The 18,528-nt window shown below is 39.8% G+C and overlaps 1 protein-coding gene across 6 annotated transcripts in view; it reads left to right on the forward strand.

The window, feature by feature from the left end:
* Positions 1 to 18,528, forward strand: part of nfic (nuclear factor I/C) — a 104,332-nt gene that overhangs the window by 3,809 nt on the left and 81,995 nt on the right. For 4 of the 6 annotated variants that reach the window (XM_034293944.1, XM_034293945.1, XM_034293946.1 and 1 more), the window contains exon 1: positions 4,363 to 4,455. The exons of the other annotated variants lie outside the window; for them this stretch is intronic. In XM_034293944.1, coding sequence (XP_034149835.1) covers positions 4,378 to 4,455 — 78 coding nt within the window. In that variant the 5' untranslated portion in view covers positions 4,363 to 4,377. Of the gene's footprint in view, positions 1 to 4,362; positions 4,456 to 18,528 lie in introns of those variants that run through there. 6 annotated transcript variants of the gene reach the window in all.

Consider the following 18,528-nt stretch of genomic DNA (forward strand, 5'->3'; position numbering starts at 1 on the left):
ATCTAACCTTTTACTGGCAACACTTGAAGTTCGCAAACAGGAGGAATATTGTAACCTTTTTAATGGTCAATAAATCATAGCAACGTTTCCTCTGATGTTGAGAATTCTTTTGTAAATTCTACTGCTACTTGCATTAAACCTGTTTGTAATCCGTTTGATGCAATCAGAACCTATTTAAAAATCCAGTTGCAGAGAATTTATTTTGTTCTAGTAAGCATCCAGTTAATAATTCTTTGAGTTGTAATTCATGATATAATATTGCATGATATTTTATTGTAAACCTTAGAAGTATCTAAAGCCAGGGAACTCCTGGCCTATGTGATATATCAGATATGACCTCTGTATTGCAGGGCAGGCTTAATCTGTGTGGTTGGATTTGAGGAGCCTATTTCAATCTTTAGGGATATATCTTACTTGTTGAAATATGTATATATATATATATGTATATATATTATTTATATATATATATATATATATATATATATATATATATATATATATATATATATACAAATCCTATTACTTTCATTAAGACTATATATATCATTTGCCTGCCTTATACACACAATTGTGACTAACTAGAACATCTTTATTCAGATTTTATTAATTTGCTGTAGTTAAAATTTTGTTCATTTCTCAATGGAATTACACTTAACGTAATTCACATAAAGGGATAATACATCAATTATAGACATTGTTTTAATTGCTAAGACTCATATTCCTGTAGTTTTCATTAAAATATGCACGGCAAGGAGGAATCCAGCGAAGAGCTTGTTTTTTCTTGCCAGTTGGCAGAACTCAAGCAAGGACAATGTTTCATTTTCATAAAAGGTGGCCTATACTTCATTGACATGTGAGCCTTGATGGGTTATTTCAGATGGACACAATTGCCATATGTGTTGGCTTTGGGAATGGCAAAAGCTCTTATTGACTTGTTCAAACATTTGTTTTAATTACAGAGGAAATTGTAATTCTCATCAGAAATAATAAACAAAAACATGGTTGCATGTTTCTAGTATTTATTCTGAATTATGTTTTTTTAAATTCCGTTTCTGAAGAAAGATGATTAGGCTAAATTACTCATGCTGTAGTGTGCAACCAGTTCCATATGTTTTCCTTATGTAACTGCCAAAATACAAGGAACTCTTGAGTAGACCTGAAAGGCAAAATATACTGAAAGAAGGTGCCTCCATGCAGGTGTGGATATAACCTCCCATAATTTTTAGGTTCGTGTTTGAAAATGCTGTGAAGGCCCAGTGTCCATTACATTGGCCATTGTGGCCAGAAGAAGAGGTTTTAGTGACTTTGAAAGATAGGTGATTGTTGTGGTGTGTTAACCAGGCGCTTCAGTGACGAAGACTGCTCAACTTGTTGATGTTTGAATAACAGTGTAAAAAACGTATTGTACTTGAACATCTTTGGGAGATTCTGGATTGGCATCTGTGACAGCCTTTTCCTCCACAAAACACAAATATTGGAATGTCGTATGGAAGACAAGTGTCATCCTTCCAGTAGACTTCCAGACACTTGTGGAGTCAGTGCCATGGTGTACTGAAATTGCTTTGGTGGTTCAACACCCTATTAAGACACTTATATCCCCTTCATTCACCAAACATAATCCCTGCAATTTATACGTTTTTTCGTAGCTGCCTTTATTCTGAAATAGGAGGTGGGGGGGGGGGTATATAGAAATGTAGGCCATCTGGTATGGTATGGTGCCAAAGAATATGTTATTTTACTTGTTAAAAATCTATAGATTGTTATGTAGAGTGTTAGGGTAATGGATGCATATTGGTCATACAAACACTGCTCTAATTTGTATACAGGTAACCTATCACATACGTCAGAAGTTACCTGTATATTTCAATTGTATTTTTATAATTATGCCAGTGACAGTTGCAGGTCAGTAATGCACTTTACAATTTTATTGAAACACGTTTACTGATCCCTCAAGTCGAATTGTTGAAGTATCTTTATATCGTTTTGATTGGTTCATTGATACCTGTATGGTTCATTGATATTTTCCAAATAAAGTACTCACATTGTAAAGTGTGATGTGAAAAGGAAAATATGATACAATATATATATATTTTTATGTTCATTACTTTAGATGTTTGGAAGTATTTGTGCAGGTTTAGGACAGCAAGGTAATACATGGCTAGTTTATGCAGCCATCTGGCCTGTTTCGTTTCTCATAGGCATACCTATATCTTCCAGATTTGAAAAATAGTGAATTCAGACTTATTATTTGGTAGTAGAATACCAATGCATTGTAATATTTAGAGTAAAGTGAACTAGTTCCAGCAGTGAGTGACTCCTTTGATTGGGAATGCTCCACTATTTGTTTTTTTCATTTTTGACATTTCGCTTCACCTTTAACACAAAAAATACATCTGATTTTGTAAGAACAATCTGCCTATGTAATAACTCAATTAGGGGAAGGAATGCCCTTCAGTCACAAAAGCTTCTCTTGTGGCCAGCTCAAGTCATACCTTCTGTTAGTATGGATTTTCGGAGAGTGTCATAGCTGGAGTGAGCATGGCTGAGCTTCACAGTGTGCTGTTGTAATATACTGTAGCTGTAGCAGGCCAGCCAGCTAGGAAGGGTGCATGAGGCCTGTAGTCTTCAGGCAGGGAGGGAAGGAGGCAGGGTGTGCGAGACAAAGCTGCTGTGGGTCTGGCTCTGCTTGAACCTGAAGTGCTAATACTCAACACAAGTTATTACACATTATTACTTTACTACTTCCTCATTTCTCTGCTGTGGACAAAACAGCTAGATATACATTTTGTGTTACGCATTTTAGATTCTTAACTTTTGCATTTCATTTCCTTGGTGTCCTTGAAGGCATGTACCTCTAAGGTCTGAGTTTTACTCACCCCTAAACCTATCTGTGTGTAAAAAATAATTTTCAGTGGTTTCTCTGCTTGAGTTATGTGGATGAAGTGCATACCTCTTGCTGCTACAGAATGACAGCTACGCTAGGCTATACCTACTGCCCATTTAAAATTAAATGTAGGGTATTATTAAAAGCATTAATGTAACACTCATCTGTGACACATTGTTTGAGTATGATCAACTACTTACTGTTACTTAGTTGTTTATTAAAATGTATGCTCTAACTGTTAGTCGCTATGGATCAGCTAGATAAATAAAATGTAAATGTAAAAAATGAAGATCAAAAAATCTATTCTTAACTACATGAAAGAATGGCAACCCGCCTTTTGTTTTGTGAAAGCATACATTTTCATGAAATCTTGGAAGTTTGTCAACTTATATCATCTGTCATTCTGGTTATATTTATTTCCCAGTGAGACTTTGCCAGTGATGTCTTGTGCGTAGACACCGATTGGTTCATGTTTGCCAACACACTTTGGTGTCTGCTGGAGATCTATGAGTCTCGAATCCCACTGGGTTGGAAGTGTGCTGTCCTGCCCTCATTTCTCATCGATTCATTCCGTTGGAGCTGCAATTAGTGCCCCATGGGAGAGTCCAGCGTCGTGCCGAGCCAGGCCTGAGCCAGCCGCTACTCAGCCAAACCATTTCACCATATTATAGCACACCCAGAATTCACTCATGTCATTTGTCAAGTTCAGCTTTTTTGCCTTGTGTTTTGTTCAATGGATGTGAAATTTAAGCCTCATGTCTGATATTTGCTCTCCTACTCAACACAGGCCTGTGTTTTTGTCCCCTGCTTATGGTTCCAAAAGTTGTTCCCATTGATCCCACAACCCGCTTCTAAGTATTTTAGGCACAGTCTCAACAAGAACCGTTTTTGTGTGTAACAGTTGTTCTGGGGCGAGCAGACAGAGGAACTTATTTAATTAGTGCTGAAATATTCTCTACCCCTTTCCATGGTTGGGTACATTATGTTTGATGTGCCGCATGCTGCTCTCCCAAACACAACCATTTCCGAAAAGAACCCCTGCTGAGTACTGACTAGTCCTCTCTGAAGCCGTCATTGCTGGAATGGGGGGTGGGGAGAGTTCATTCGGAGCAGAAATGCTTGCCCCACTTTTCCTCTCAGCGTCCTGAGTGGCCAACAATCCCGGACATGCCCTCCCTCTGCACCACTCATCAGATGTACTGCATCTAATGATGGCCGCTCCCTGGTTGCGTGTGCCAATCAACATGCTAATGAAGTTTATTTTGATTATTACCCTCTCTGGGGTGTTGGTGGGAGGGGTATTTTACTTTTTAAAAGTATTTTTTGATGTCAAGAAGTGGAAAAACTCGACGGGTCTTAAGTGGAGCAGCTCCCTTTTTGTGTTGGTCCTGGTGACTGTGATTGGCACTAGGGGAATGTGGGAAGGCGGGTGCCCTGAAAAGGGGCATGCATTTATAAAGGCCGGGGGTTCTTGGCATAGAGACTGGGTCTCCATGTGGCCATTGCTGCAGATGTCTGTGGAAGGTTGGCTGCATTTCATATCACACCCCGGTTCCTCGGCAGGGAGCATGGTGAGCAGCGTTCTTCAATATTTACAGGATGATGCCTTGTTTAAATTCCACCTGAATGTGCAGCCTCTTCTCACTGGTAGCCAGGGGAGAGTCGAAGTGAGGAGGTTTTCTGGACGTTTACATTGGCCATGTTAGACCAGCGTGCTGCTAGCACACGTTCTGACAGACTCATCCAGGTTGGAAATGTCTCTCTTATGGAGTTATGCTTATATTGGATGCCTAAGCCTGTAAAGTCCTGGCTCAGAACTGGTCTACATGGAGCCAGTTAACTGCATTTAGTCTTTGAAGTGCTATTAGGATGAGAAATCGGGTATTACAAATAGCTTGGCTACTCCTCAGCCCACAGCTCTGTGCTCCGTATTCCTATATTCAATTTTTGTTTGTATTTGATAGAAATATATACATTTTTTATTATTGTATACCCACATGGGCAGTGCTTTTGAAATGATAAGAGATCGTAAGAAATAACTCTTTAATTTGACTTTACTGCTATCTGTGTATGTGTCTTGGAAATGGATGAAAGCATTTAAAGGCAGGCAGTTTGTCTCAGAGTTTGGGGGTTTGAAGCTCAGTTGTAGGTTGTCGGAGAAGAACCTCTGTTCTTGGCAACACAAACAGAGGGCTGCTAGAGAGGCTTTTTGAAATGTTCCAACTGGAGCGCTATCAAAAATATACTGCTGCCGTGGCACAGCACTGTGTTTATTTAAAAGATCTGCGAATCTACCTTTGGTCCACTGTTGGTGCCAATGTGTCCTCGTTATGCTCCAAACTGAATTCCTGGGTTTAACCATTCACTTATTCTTCCTTTCTATCTAACTTATTCTCCTCATAACTTTCAACTATTTTGCTATATTCATCAAGGCTGCATTGTTGGGTAATGCTGTAAGCCATGTATGTTTATCTGAAGTAAAGTTAAGCGCTTAACGAGGAATACTCCGACAATTGATAATATATTTGTTTAAAGCCTCCACACTGATGGATAGAAAGGGCTTTCAGGGTCTCTGTTCTGTTTGTCTTTGAGAACCATTTGTGTGTTTGTGTGTGCGTCTGTCTGTGTGTGGAGTAGAGGTCCTGGTCTGTCACGACCCACCTCTTTGTCATCAGTTCTTCTGTGCTCTGCACTGTAAAAAAAAAAAAAAAACGTTAATTGCATAGCAGTGTGCGGAGATGGGACTGTTTTTGATCGTGTGAGAGGAACGGTGAGCAAGGAGGTGTAGTCGGTGGTTCATTCAGTCATGCGCAACTGCCACTGAGAGAAAGAAAACATACCCCCTGCTCACGGCTGAGCTGCAGGTGCTCTCAGGAGGTGAATCATACATATGTTTTACAGCTTTAATTGTTTTAATTACTTGGCTCAGTTAGAGTAACTGTGTGTGACAGACGTGTGGCTTGACTTCTATTCTCTATTAAAATTATTGTTTTTAAAGAATTAAGTTGTTTATATTGTTAAGTGGCTTGTGTTCGTTGATTAATCCTCATGACTTGAAATAAGTTGACTTTAACATGCCACCGTATGACATATGCTCATGAATTCAACATGGCGTTTTTAATCTGCAACATTTTGAAATGCATGATTCTGAGAACTCTTGTTATTTGTTCCTCCATCATATCTGGGTTCAGCCCTGTCCCTGACTGAGAATTAATGCAGAGTTATAGCCCCTCATAGAATCAAATGCATAGCCCGCCAGCTACTGGATTCTCCAGTCCACCAGCAGATTGTTTACCTTACGTTTTAGTTTAGCAGATGCCCTTATCCATTTTCAACATAGAAGTTGTGTACCTTGTCAGCACAGAGACCTGAACAAGGTGTCAGCCTACCGGGAGGGTTATGAAGACTGGCATAATTGTGCAAAGATGTCAATCTTTTCCCTTAATGACAGGAGTTCAACATGGGTAGCTAGTTGTAGTTTTCAACAATCATGTTATGATTACCACCGTATTGATGTTAACATTCCGAAAACAACCTCACCTACCTTTTGATTTACAGAACACATTTATAAACTGTTTTTAACAGTCCTACAAATTCGTGGTATCATCTAGATACCGAGTCTGAGGTAGAAATAGAATAATGTCTGTTAAAACCTGCTCCATGCCTGTAGATTGTTTAAACCCCTTTTGTTTCACTTAGTCAAACCACGCATTCCTAGTTAGATATGGTTGACCTCCAGTATTACGGACTGCACACTTATTTATAACAATTAAATGGATGTGCAAATTCAATGTGCAGTGTGATAAGAAACAGAGTGGTGTGTCTTGATCTTCAACTTCCCACAACTGCTGTGGAATTGTTGCAATAAGGCAGGGCTATTCAGTTCCGGTCCTCGAGGGCAGAAACCTTTCTGGCTTCCTCTGGCATCCTCTACTAACAACATTGGACTGATTCAGACCTGAGATGCAAGGTGAAGGCAATCAACTAGCAGGTAGAGCCCCGTCCAGGACAGGATTTGAATAGCGCTGCAATAAGGCAAGGCCATAATTGCGAATTGGACATCATGAATTTGGGAGGGGAGAAATATTTGTTAAAATTCTATGAAAGAAAAGCATAAGTACTAGTATAAACTTGTGTATGCTACACAGTGTTTCTGCCTTCGTCTAAAGAAGTGCCCTTTTACATATTTATGGTTAAACTTTCTGTGATATAAAAAGAAAATCTCAGTGCCTGCACACACAGAAGATTTTAGTACCATGTTCACAGGAGGCAGCTGCCATGAAAAGACAAGAGCACACTAGTGTTACGTGTTGCACAGAACGTGCACAGAAATACTGAAATGGATGTGAGTTTGCAGCATGAACAACGTTATTGCGTAACAAATATTTGAAGTTAAAGGGGTAACTCTTCAGCACTTATCCCACACCTTAAATAAAAAGAAACATTCAGGTGAAAAGGTAGGTTGGGGGAAATATTTGTAAATGTTGGAGTTGCATAGTATTTCTGAGTGCTACAATATTACACTCACTTTTGTGACATACAGCTCCAGAAAAGATGAAGAGACCACTGCAACTTTTTCTTTCCTTTCCAAAAAAGTCGAAAAGGAAGGTTTTGAGTGAGGAACAGAAGGGTTAAAATTAAGAGACCACTGTAAATTGAACGCTTCTGTTCCTCACTCTTTCCTTTTCAACTTTTTTGTAAAGGAAAGAAAAAGGTGCAGTGGTCTCTTCATTGTTTCTGGAGCTGTATATTTATCATTGAAGAAATTGGTTATGGCTGGCTCAATGTGTAGGCTGTTACTGTACATTTCGTTTTGCCCATTTCGTGACTTTTCATTGCTAGATTGAGAGAGTTTTCAGATCCCTTCAAATACTGTTACTGGTAAACGACAATTTCAGCAAATTTTTAAGGCTTCCCCATTGAATTCTGGTTACCTGTTTGTTTATGTAGTACTCATTTTGGTCAGTTTCTTATGTGTGTCCCACCACTGTTCCCTTCCTTCGACTCTTTCCTCTCTAGCCTCACGACCTTCCCTGCTGCTACAAATGTAACAGAATAGGCCAGTAACATGTTTTTAGCATGAACAGGACCTTACTGTTTGACTGACGGAGATGCATCCTGACAGCTGATATACTTTTTTCAATCATAGATTAGAAACAGAATGTGGCTACTCCTATTTGTGTTTCTTCACCCACCTTCCATCCAAAAACAATTTGTGTAGTTTATCGGCAAGCGATGGTGGAATCTTTGAGGAAAGCATGAAGTCCATGGGTGCTTTTGCATTCATGAAGATTCTCAAATGCTTGTTGAATTTGACAGGGGGAAAAACTACGTTGGGAAATAGATTATATATATTTTTGAAATAAACAGGACTTGTTTCCAGATAATACGCTGGCTGTACATTCTACAACTGTTAATAGGTGCAGTGTAGAGCTGAATTGTCGACCTCCACCTTTAAAGGTAATGTGGAACACATGCGCCTCCTTCACTCTCAGTGAGCCTATTTAGACTCCAACAACTGTTGCGAAAACAATTTAATCTAAATGAGTAATAATAAGTAAAACATTTTTAATTCATATTAACAACAAGAACATTTCTGCACCTTAAGGCGCATGCTTACGCTGCACTTTGACCACAAATTATTATTGTTTCGGATTGGCTTTATGGAGCTGGAAGGACCTATATAACCTGCATACTTCATATGTTACCGCTCATTCCAGTAGTTCATTCACAATACACATAAATAAAAAATATGTATCTCTGACGCAAATCTACTAGCAAGTCTTGTTCATCTAAATAAAGCTGTTGTAAACATGCTCTGTGTTTAACCTCAGTGTAAATACAATGGATCACTGGATATGAATTTTAAACGTCGGCTTGGGATTGGCAACCATTTTTCTACAGAGTGCCAATTTAGCCTACCATTTTTGCCAGTTACGATTATCATATTGTATGTGCGTCTGGGAGGATTCCATGTTTTTCTGGCACTCATTTGGGATACTTCAGAGGGGTCAGAAAGGAGTTAGTAAAAGAGACCCAGAGAGAAAAGGTGTGTTAGGGGGGCAGACAGAGGAAGTAGGAGAGAAAAAGAGAAAAGCAGAATGGCTGCAGGCCTTTTCAGAGGTTTGTGTGTCACAAGCCCAGACAGGGCTCCTTGTGAATTAGGAGACTTGCCAAGGAGCTGGGAATCATGAGGACATGTCGACATTTGTCCATTTGGCTGTGACCTAATATGACTCCAGCACTACTCGGCTGCAGAAGTACCACAGGAATATTGCTCTCACCCAGTCTTATCTCAACAGCCAATATTGCGCATGAGAATTTCCTTTTAGTTCAGCCCTGATGGTAGCCAGATAACTGCACACTGAGTCGGTGTGATGTTTGTTGAAACATATTGCTAAGTTTGTGGGAAGCTGTAGATTAATCTGTCAGTGGAAGACCTTTCTATACTGTAACCTGGTTGAAAATAATCTTTAAATGGTTTGTATTAATGAAATAATTTTTGGGTCAAACCAGATATTGACATCACCGTCCCACCTTTTTACCATCTGGTGTTTACGGTATTATAAGTGTAATCAAAATAACAAAATCACAAAATAAGTACTTGAAATGTTCATAAACCATGTTAGCTAATAATGCTACTAAATTCTAATTCCTATTTCAAAGACAGGCAATCCAGCTCAAAGGGTTATACAAGTATAGGTAGTATCTAGCATCTTTGGTGAGTTACAAGCAAAAGTGAATGAGAGACATTTTAAAAATGAATTAACATTAATAGAAGTATTTAACTGTACTGTAGATGGCAATATTAGAGAATCTGCAGGGGAATACAGACTAACTGCAAATCACTTAGCAATTTAAATAACCATGTTAATGCAGAATGTCTGGATACAGCCTATTGCTGTTCAATATTGGCCAAATACCACAAATCTCAGAGGTGCCTTATTGCTGGTTGCCAATGTAATTGAAACAGTAAAAATGTCCTGTAGTTATTGTCTCTCATACACATGGTATACAGTCTGATATACCTCAGTTTTCAGACAATCAGCATTCAGTGCTCGAACTAATGTGGTTTTGATCCTCTTTTATATGATCTTTGTGTGTGTGTGTGCATGGGCCTGAGAGAGCAGAAGGCCGGCAAGGCACAGAAGGTCGAAACTGGGGACGAATGCTGATAAGAGAATTTGTACTCTTTTTTGACAACTCGGGCATGTCAGAAAGCAAAGTATACACTATGAACCTCTTCTTGTTATTAATTCAGCCACTTACACATTTCTCACCACCAGCTCTGCTTTCTCTCGTTGTGATTTGCATACAGGGAGTGACTTGAGCAGGCTCAGCTGTTGTGTGTCAATGTATGAACTAAATAGTGACAGATTAAATTAAACAAACAACCTGCTTTATCTTCTAATTTATTTCACAAGCTGTCTGCAAGTATTTACTTAAAATGCATCTACAGGTAATAAAATGTAAAATATATATATATATAATTTAGTCAATGAAATAGTTACTGTCTTGATGTATTGAAAACCGTTCAATTGAAAAGCACCATTACCATATTGCTTAATATCCATTGATATGTTATACCGCCCAAGCATGTAAGGCACAGTACACGGTTTCATATGAGCTGTTCTGAGAATAATCTATGGAAACAGACTACATTTGGATTTGGATTATTAGCACTTATTGAGATAAAGTTTCTCCACCCACTGATAATAGTTTTTCAGTTCCATGGAGAGATCCCATGGAGAGATCCCAGTCCGAAAGCTATAGGCTACTTCAGACCAGGTAACAAGCAGGCAGATTGGAATACCTAATAAACGCAAACCTCATTAACAAAGAGAGATTCAGCCACAGTGAGCCTCAATGGTTTGATCTTCAAAGGGCAGTCATCTCACATCTCAATGAGTAGCTGCTGCTGCACAAGGCCTGATGGCTCCACCACAGCTCTCAGGACAGGTTTTCATTCCTCAGAACACTTACGGAGGAAGGGAGCTTAAAGAACAGGCTTTGTTCAAGGCTCAGAGTGGTGCCCTGTTGTGGCACGACAGGGATTAGGAGGATTAGCCCGCTAGTATGTTATGTAATTGAATGTAACTGTTAGGGAGAGAGGCGTGAGGGACATCACTGTCAGGACTCCCTGCTGCTTGATAAACCATCCAGCCACAGACACAAAGAGGGAGACAGAGAGAGAGAGAGAGAAAATGCAGAGATGGAGAGGGATACAGAAGAAGAGCGTGAGAGAGGAAGAGACAGAAAAGAGGTGGGCTGTTGATGAGATGGAGATGACCTGCCATGATTAAGTCATTAAGTTGACTTGCATAGATTGGTGTGGCAGGTGAAAAACGTTTGCAGTCGGAGTTGGTTTATTCTGGAAAACATTGATATAAAAATCAGCTGAGATTTATTCATCGCAAAACCTTTTTCTTCATTATGCCTTTTAATGTATAGAATCATGTTGAGTAGTTGACACATATTGCAGTATTCAAACCCCTGAATTAGAAATGGTACACTTACATTTTGTTCTTTTAGAATAATTCCTCAAGATAGTTATTGTAATGTGAATTTGTTTTCTGTTACAAAATATTTGTACGAAAAATAGAAATATGTTGATTTCATAAGCATTCCACCCCTATGCTGTGGAAGCTCCCAGTTTAAAAACTCATTAAAGTTGCGGTCACATTTTCTGGATAAAAAACATACTGTTTGTGGATCATTGGCCGGGCTCTGAATCTGAAGGAAAATGAAGATCCAAGAGCATTTTAGATTAGGAAAAGGGTACACATTGATATCCAATTATATTCAGTGAGCACAATTGGATGAATAATCAGGAAGTGTAAACTATATAACACCACCCAGGCACTACCAAGAAAATGCTGTCCCTCAAGTGTGTTGATCATAGGAATTCCAACAGATTTTTCAAGGCATCAATCCAGGTTCTGACACCAAAAAACTGTTCGGTGGAAGAACTGTATATGGTATTAGACGTTTGGTAAAATCTTGTTTTTTATGCAATTTTTTATGTTTTCAAAAACTAAAATAAATATCAGATCTGAATGTGTAAAAATCTGAAAAATGATTGAGGTGTCTGTTGTGAAATGAACGTTTGAGTAAAAACAAGCCGTACAGAATTGTGCTGTACAGTAAACCTTTAAATAAGCTAGGTTGTTTTCATTTTGAAACAGAATTTTCTACATCCTGTATTTATTTTTGAAAATAAATCTGTAAAACAATTTTGCAAACTACATTGAAAGTGAATGTGCTATTATACTAAACAAGGGAACATCATTTTTTCACCCATGACTCATTTAAAACCCCTTCCCTGACCCAAATAAAATAAGTAATCGTATCTATGTTTTTCTTAAAAATTTTGTGAAAACTAACTTTGTGATTTAGGCCCTGTTTCATCTCAATTCATTGCAGCAACTCCAGACTGGGGACAGTCAATGCTGTGAGAAATGTAACCACCAATGTGGTCACTCAAACAGGATGTCTAGACCTGAATTCTTACCATCTGTATCAAATGCATTTTCCGGTCTTCTACCTTGGCTGAACTCACAGGCGCCCAAGCCACCACAAGGAGTTGCTAGAGTGAAACAAGGCAACTATATTTAATTACTATACCCCCAAACCTGGACGTTGCTGGCCAGCTATGCCGCCCTCTGCAGGACTGCAAGGCTAATCCGTGAGCAGGATTTGAACCCTGGATGGGACACAGCTCACTGTGAGGCAGTGACTTTAGCTGTGCACCATTCAGTGAATTTTTACCACAACTCACCAGTTGAGAATCAGTTTAGTACAACACAGTACATTTTACTGTAGTGTTTAGTACTGTTCTGAACCTCAGTCTATAGTACAGTCCTAAATTCTACTTTATTTGACAGTTTTGTGCAGTGCAAACATAGACCCCCAATTGGTTCAGATTTGGCGCGTTCCACCAGTGGACATTGTTATCAAGGTGTCGCTAATTTAGTACGGTGCCAGTTTTTGGGTGTGATTCCCATTGGGAACCAGCATGAAAATATTTACGCTCACTTGTCTTGAATTACTGAAATGTAATATAAATGTAACTCCAGGACGTAGTGGAATTCAGTTACTGTGTTTTTCACCGGCAGATACATACAGACTGTTCTTGAAAAGTGCATCACTGTGCTTTTCCAAGTAGTTTTGTTTGTGCATAAAAACATATCATTAGATCATGATTTTAGTTTGATTTAATTATTTAAAAACTATTTTTAGAGTTAGATAGATCACGATTGCAACTAGGTTTCAGACATTTTTACATTGTTACTTAAGTTTCATTTGTCTGCCATTTAAAGAGGTATTTAGTGAACAATTGTGCACCTGGCACAGATAGTTGAGCTGCTCTTGAAATGTTTCTGAAGTGGGATGTTAATAAACACTGTATGTGAAATTTACCGCACTGAGCCAGAGGCTGCAGGTGTTCATATCACTCATCGAAGGGTGCTCACATTTTCTTGAGAGCGGCTTGTTTCTTAGAGCTGGAATAAATCTCTAACAGTTTAAAAGAATGTATACTATGCCAGATTGTGATGAGGAAAGCTTCAAGTTGGGACGGATAAGTGTCAACCGTCTCGAAAATCACCTCAGACTTCATAAGCTTTGTATCTTCCTATTTTTGACTGATACATTATTCATCACATTTGAAAGGTTTAATTTGATTTGAGCATCTCTCTCCTACTTCCCTCTTTTCTCACACGCTCTCTCTCTCTCTCTCACTGATATGTTCCACAGACGTGGAGCAGTTGAGAGAGATGGGGAGGGGGGAGAGAAAGAAGACCTAGTTAATTTCCCCTGGATTCTCTAGGATTAGAACTGTGCTGTCACAGTAGAGAGCTGAACCAGAATTCAATTACCTCTCTAATGTGATTAAAGCAATGGAGAGGAGAGGACAGTGGTGGAAAGGGGACTGTCCCTGCACCAGGGAGAACCCTAACCAGGAGGGCTATGTTTGGTTAGATTAGATCCAGGTAGATCCATAATCTTCCTCTAATCCTGATACTCATAAAGAAATCGCATTTGATATCATAGTACTGCAGAGAACCACGGCCATATCAGTATTTGAGTTACGTTATTACAGTTGTCAGCTAATCATCAAGCCCATCATTAGTGAATCAGGTGTGTTTGTTCAGGTCTACAACAACATTTTGAAATGTTGTCATGGGTGGCCAATGCTCATTGATGCACGTGGGGACTGAAGGCTTGCCCGTGTGGTCTGAACAGATGATCTACTGGAGCTCAAATTGCTGAAAAAGTTAATGCTGGTACTGATAGAAAGGCATCAGAACTCACAGTGCATCACAGTTTGTTACGTTTGGGGCTGCGTAGCTGCAGACCAGTCAGGGTGCCCATGCTGACCCCTGTCCGAATGGCCTACAATGGGCACATGAACATCAGAACTGGACCAGGGAGCCATGGAAGAAGGTGGCCTGGTCTGATGAATCACGTTTCCTTTTACATCATGTGGATGGTTGGGTGCGTTTGTGTCACTTACCTGGAGAACACATGGCACCAGGATGCACTATGGGAAGGAGGCAAGCCGGCGGAGGCAGAGTGATGTTTTGGTCAATGTTCTGCTGGGAAACCTTGGATCCTGCCATTCATATGGATGTTAATTTGACACGTACCACCTACCTGAATATTGTTGCAGACCATGTGCACCTTTTCATGGAAATTGTATTCCCTGATGGCAGTATCGAGTATCTGTGGGATGTGCTGGACAAACAGGTCCGATCCATGGAGGTCCCACCTCGCAACTTACAGGACTTAATGGATCTGCTGCTAACGTCTTGATGCCAGATACCACAGCACACCTTCAGAGGTCTAGTGGAGTCCATGCCTCGACGGGTCAGGGCTGTTTTGACGGCAAAAGGGGGACATAGACAATATTAGACAGGTGGTCATAATGTTATGGCTGATCTGTGTATGTTCTTTTGTATTTGCGGGATATAAAACGATCAGTGTTCAGTTCATTGCGTATACTGTTCTTGCATGAGATCATGATTCACTTGGCTATATGGTGGGTTCCACTAATACTGCATGTACAGTATATAATGGACAGTCTTATGTCCTACTTATCAAACTTATCAACCAACAAACTTATAACAGTTATACAGTTATAAGAGTTCCTATGCACTGGGGGAACACAGTCATTCTCAAGCCTTCTACCTTACAGGCGCCACAAGACGCCACTAAGCAAGGCAACCATTTTGAATACTTACCACCCAAACCCAGTTGCACCGTCCTCCGAGGGGGCCCTGGGAAAAAAACGTGAGCCGGATTCGTACACTGGACCTGCAAAGCCAGTGTTCTTGACTCACTAGTGTAGTCTACCTAGGTCCTTTTCATTGTAACTCGAACTGTGGTGTTGAATTGCATAAGGATGTGCACACAATAACCATAAAAAATGCAGATAATTTTTTAGCTGTATTATCTCTCTAGACAGTTCAGCCAAAGCTACTGGGGTGCATATTGTCGTCATTATTATGCGTAACACTTCAATGTCACACATTTTCCGGCAAATGTCAAAAATCTATTAGCCACAGACATTATCAGCAGCATTCTATGAACAGTGTTCTATGAAGAAGCTTACATTAATGTATTTTTTAGCCAGGCCATCTAATGTTATCTTTGAGTTCACTGCATTTGAGGTTTCTGATAACAATGGCAAGGGAAAGACCAAGATAGTATTTGATCGACTGTAAATCACGGGCTAATAAAATAAAACAAAAGTATAAGTAAGGTTGGGTGATATCACCTAAAAATTATATCATGGTAAATTTTACATTTTTCATGTTAACAGGACATATCACAATATACTAATTTGGCTCTTTTATTGCAATATAAACACTTTAATGAAGGAGAGCAATACTTGAGGATGGTTACCACTATTGGGTTTCTATTTTGCAGTTCCTTCAGTATGCTGTGTATTATGCCAAATTAATTCAGAACAATACAATTAACAAATAAATGCCTAATATTAAAGCTAGTGCTTCAACCTTTTCAATCCAAACCAAGTGTAAGTGAAGGAGCAAGCCTCCTTTCGTATTCTTCATCCCATAGTCGGGGTACAGAAGGCGGTTCTCTGTGTCTTCCCTTTTCTTTTTTTCCACTCAACTTTGCTCACAGAAAACACGTGTGTAGTGCATGAGTTTGTTCACATTAAGACAGAATAGGAAGCACCAACATGTTTTCATCATCCAAATTATAATATCTCGTCGTGACTATATGATTTTGTCTACTCAACCCCAGAAACAATGCTCGAGCCTACCATGGCACGTGCAGTATTGGCAAATTCATAGTGTGACACATATTTATATGCAACTATCAATTCCATGAATTAAAATTAAAAGAAAGTTCTGCCACAAGGTCTTACTGTTTAACATTATTACTCATTGCCTTTTGAGCTACTAACAACATCTGGGATTCAAGCCCACTCAATGTGTTTTCAGGTTGCATTTGAACCCAGAAAGATGTCCGTTAATCAGATGCATGTTTTGATGACTATGTAGTGCGATGAATGCAGACGTTGGCGTCTTGTTCATGTCAGCCTCGTCATGATGTGGATTGGCCCCCCGGCAATGCTGTCTCATTGCTGGTGTGCATGGCCTCAGAAATCCCTTTAGTCCTGGGGTCATGCTCTGTCTGATCTGGCCATTGAGTTGGGGCTGAGGAATGAGCTGAGCTTAAGCAGGGCTCATTGTGGAGGTCAGTGTCTCCGAGACCTGGCACTGTAGAATCTAGATTAGAGTCCATGAAACAGCAGATATTCTTAGGGTCATGGGAGGGCTTGGGCACTTTGATCCATAAAGCGGAGTCCCATTGTTTTGCGCTTTACAAGGTCAGAGCTCAAGTGGTTGTTTAGCAATGTAAAACCGTTCCCCTATGCTGTGATATGAAGCGATGCGTAACTGAAAAATGGTGACCATTTATGCCGTTCAGAACTGAGCCGTGTGTTGATTCTGTCTGGAGGCGATGAGGCCATGTTAACTCTCCACCAAATGCCTCTATTTATGCCAGAAGGCGAGGAGGAATCGGTCCCAACTATTCACGGACAATAGATAAGGTGTTGGATGGAGGGAGGGGAGGGCAAGTGTGGATGAATGTGGGATTTCAGCAGGCAGAGAGGGAGGGAGGGAGGGAGGAGGGAGGGAGAAATCAAAACGAGATGGAGAAAGGAGGGAAAGCAGGTGTTAAAACATTATTGATTTGGAGACGTGACTACCTGGTGTCATTTTCTGTTACACAGCACCTATCAATGTCACTCATGTATAACTGCCTGTCCTTGTTTCTAAAATCCCTACTAGAACACCTGTGATCAGAGCCAGGCTAGTAGTATTGTCAGTTTCTATGGCCGGTTGCAGCAGTTGTCTTGCTCCCACGCTGTGGGCCTAACAACCTAATCATGGTGGTGGTCTCAGCTGCAGTCTACAGTGTTGGTGCCTAACCCAACTCAAAGAACATGACCTTCAGTTGTCACTGAGTTAGTCTGTCAGCATTGGTTCCAACCAGGGAATTTCTAGACTGCTCACTTCTCTCAGTATAAACAAGCCTGGGGAGGGTGGGTGAGGACAGATCAACAGTAAGTTCTTTGAAGTGAGACACACTACATTTCTTTCTTCATATTTCATTTCCAGGAAAGTAAGCTTATCAGGGGTTTTACCTTGAAAAAGCAGGGTATTCTGTGCTTTTGCTCATCATTCTGGCACTAATAGAGGAGGAAAGACATGTCTGTATTGTTGCTGTTAACTGTGTCATTGTGACTCTGGGTTCACACTTCTTGAATCTTTTGTCATGGTTTTCTCTAGGCTTCCTGGGATCTAAAACATGATTGGTGAACTGTTCCCAAATGTAAGATTCCTGCGGTGTTTACATGAACATATCCACTTTTTGAGGGGGCCCTGAAAAACTAACTGCTGCATGATGAACCTTGGTTCAATAAGTTTCGAGATATTTTAGATATCTAAGCTGACAAGATGTTTATGTTTTGGTCCTGTAAAGTAGCACATTGTATGAATGTGTGAACTTGGGTGAATGATGTGCCTTGCTGTTGAGAGCCTGCATTTTAAAAATGACATTAATTGGTACAAGTATAGACTTAATAATCCCATTAGCATGTGTGCTTGCAAGTTTGTATATGGAAAATGTGCTTGCCGTGCCAAGCTGCTGTGCAGGCTAGTAATCAGAACAACTCAGGAAGATATCAATACATCCATACCACCATGAGGACTATTGGTAAAACGGCAAAAGTGGGAAACTTGTTTACTGATACCTTGTTTTTTCTTGAGTAGCGTTATTTGGTTCATCTACTGTAGAGGTCTTCCTTGGTCTACCAGGTCATTTGCAATTACTGTGCTCACCAGGTTTTTCTTTCTTCTTGTTAGTGCATCAAACAGTTGATTTCTTAATCTTTCTTTCTTTTCTTAATCTAGTTATTCAGATTAATCTGCCTTATGTCAAATTGAATGCCCTGACACATATTTGGTTGTCAGATATCAGTAACAGACTCCAAATGCAAAGCTTAAAACATTAGACATTGACATCTCTCTTTTGCATGCACCAACAATGCAAACACAACTACCTAATTAAAAACAATTGTGAAGCCAATCATTCAAAAACATTTG

Source organism: Esox lucius, chromosome 8, assembly GCF_011004845.1.
Source record: "Esox lucius isolate fEsoLuc1 chromosome 8, fEsoLuc1.pri, whole genome shotgun sequence".
Lineage (NCBI taxonomy): Eukaryota > Metazoa > Chordata > Actinopteri > Esociformes > Esocidae > Esox > Esox lucius.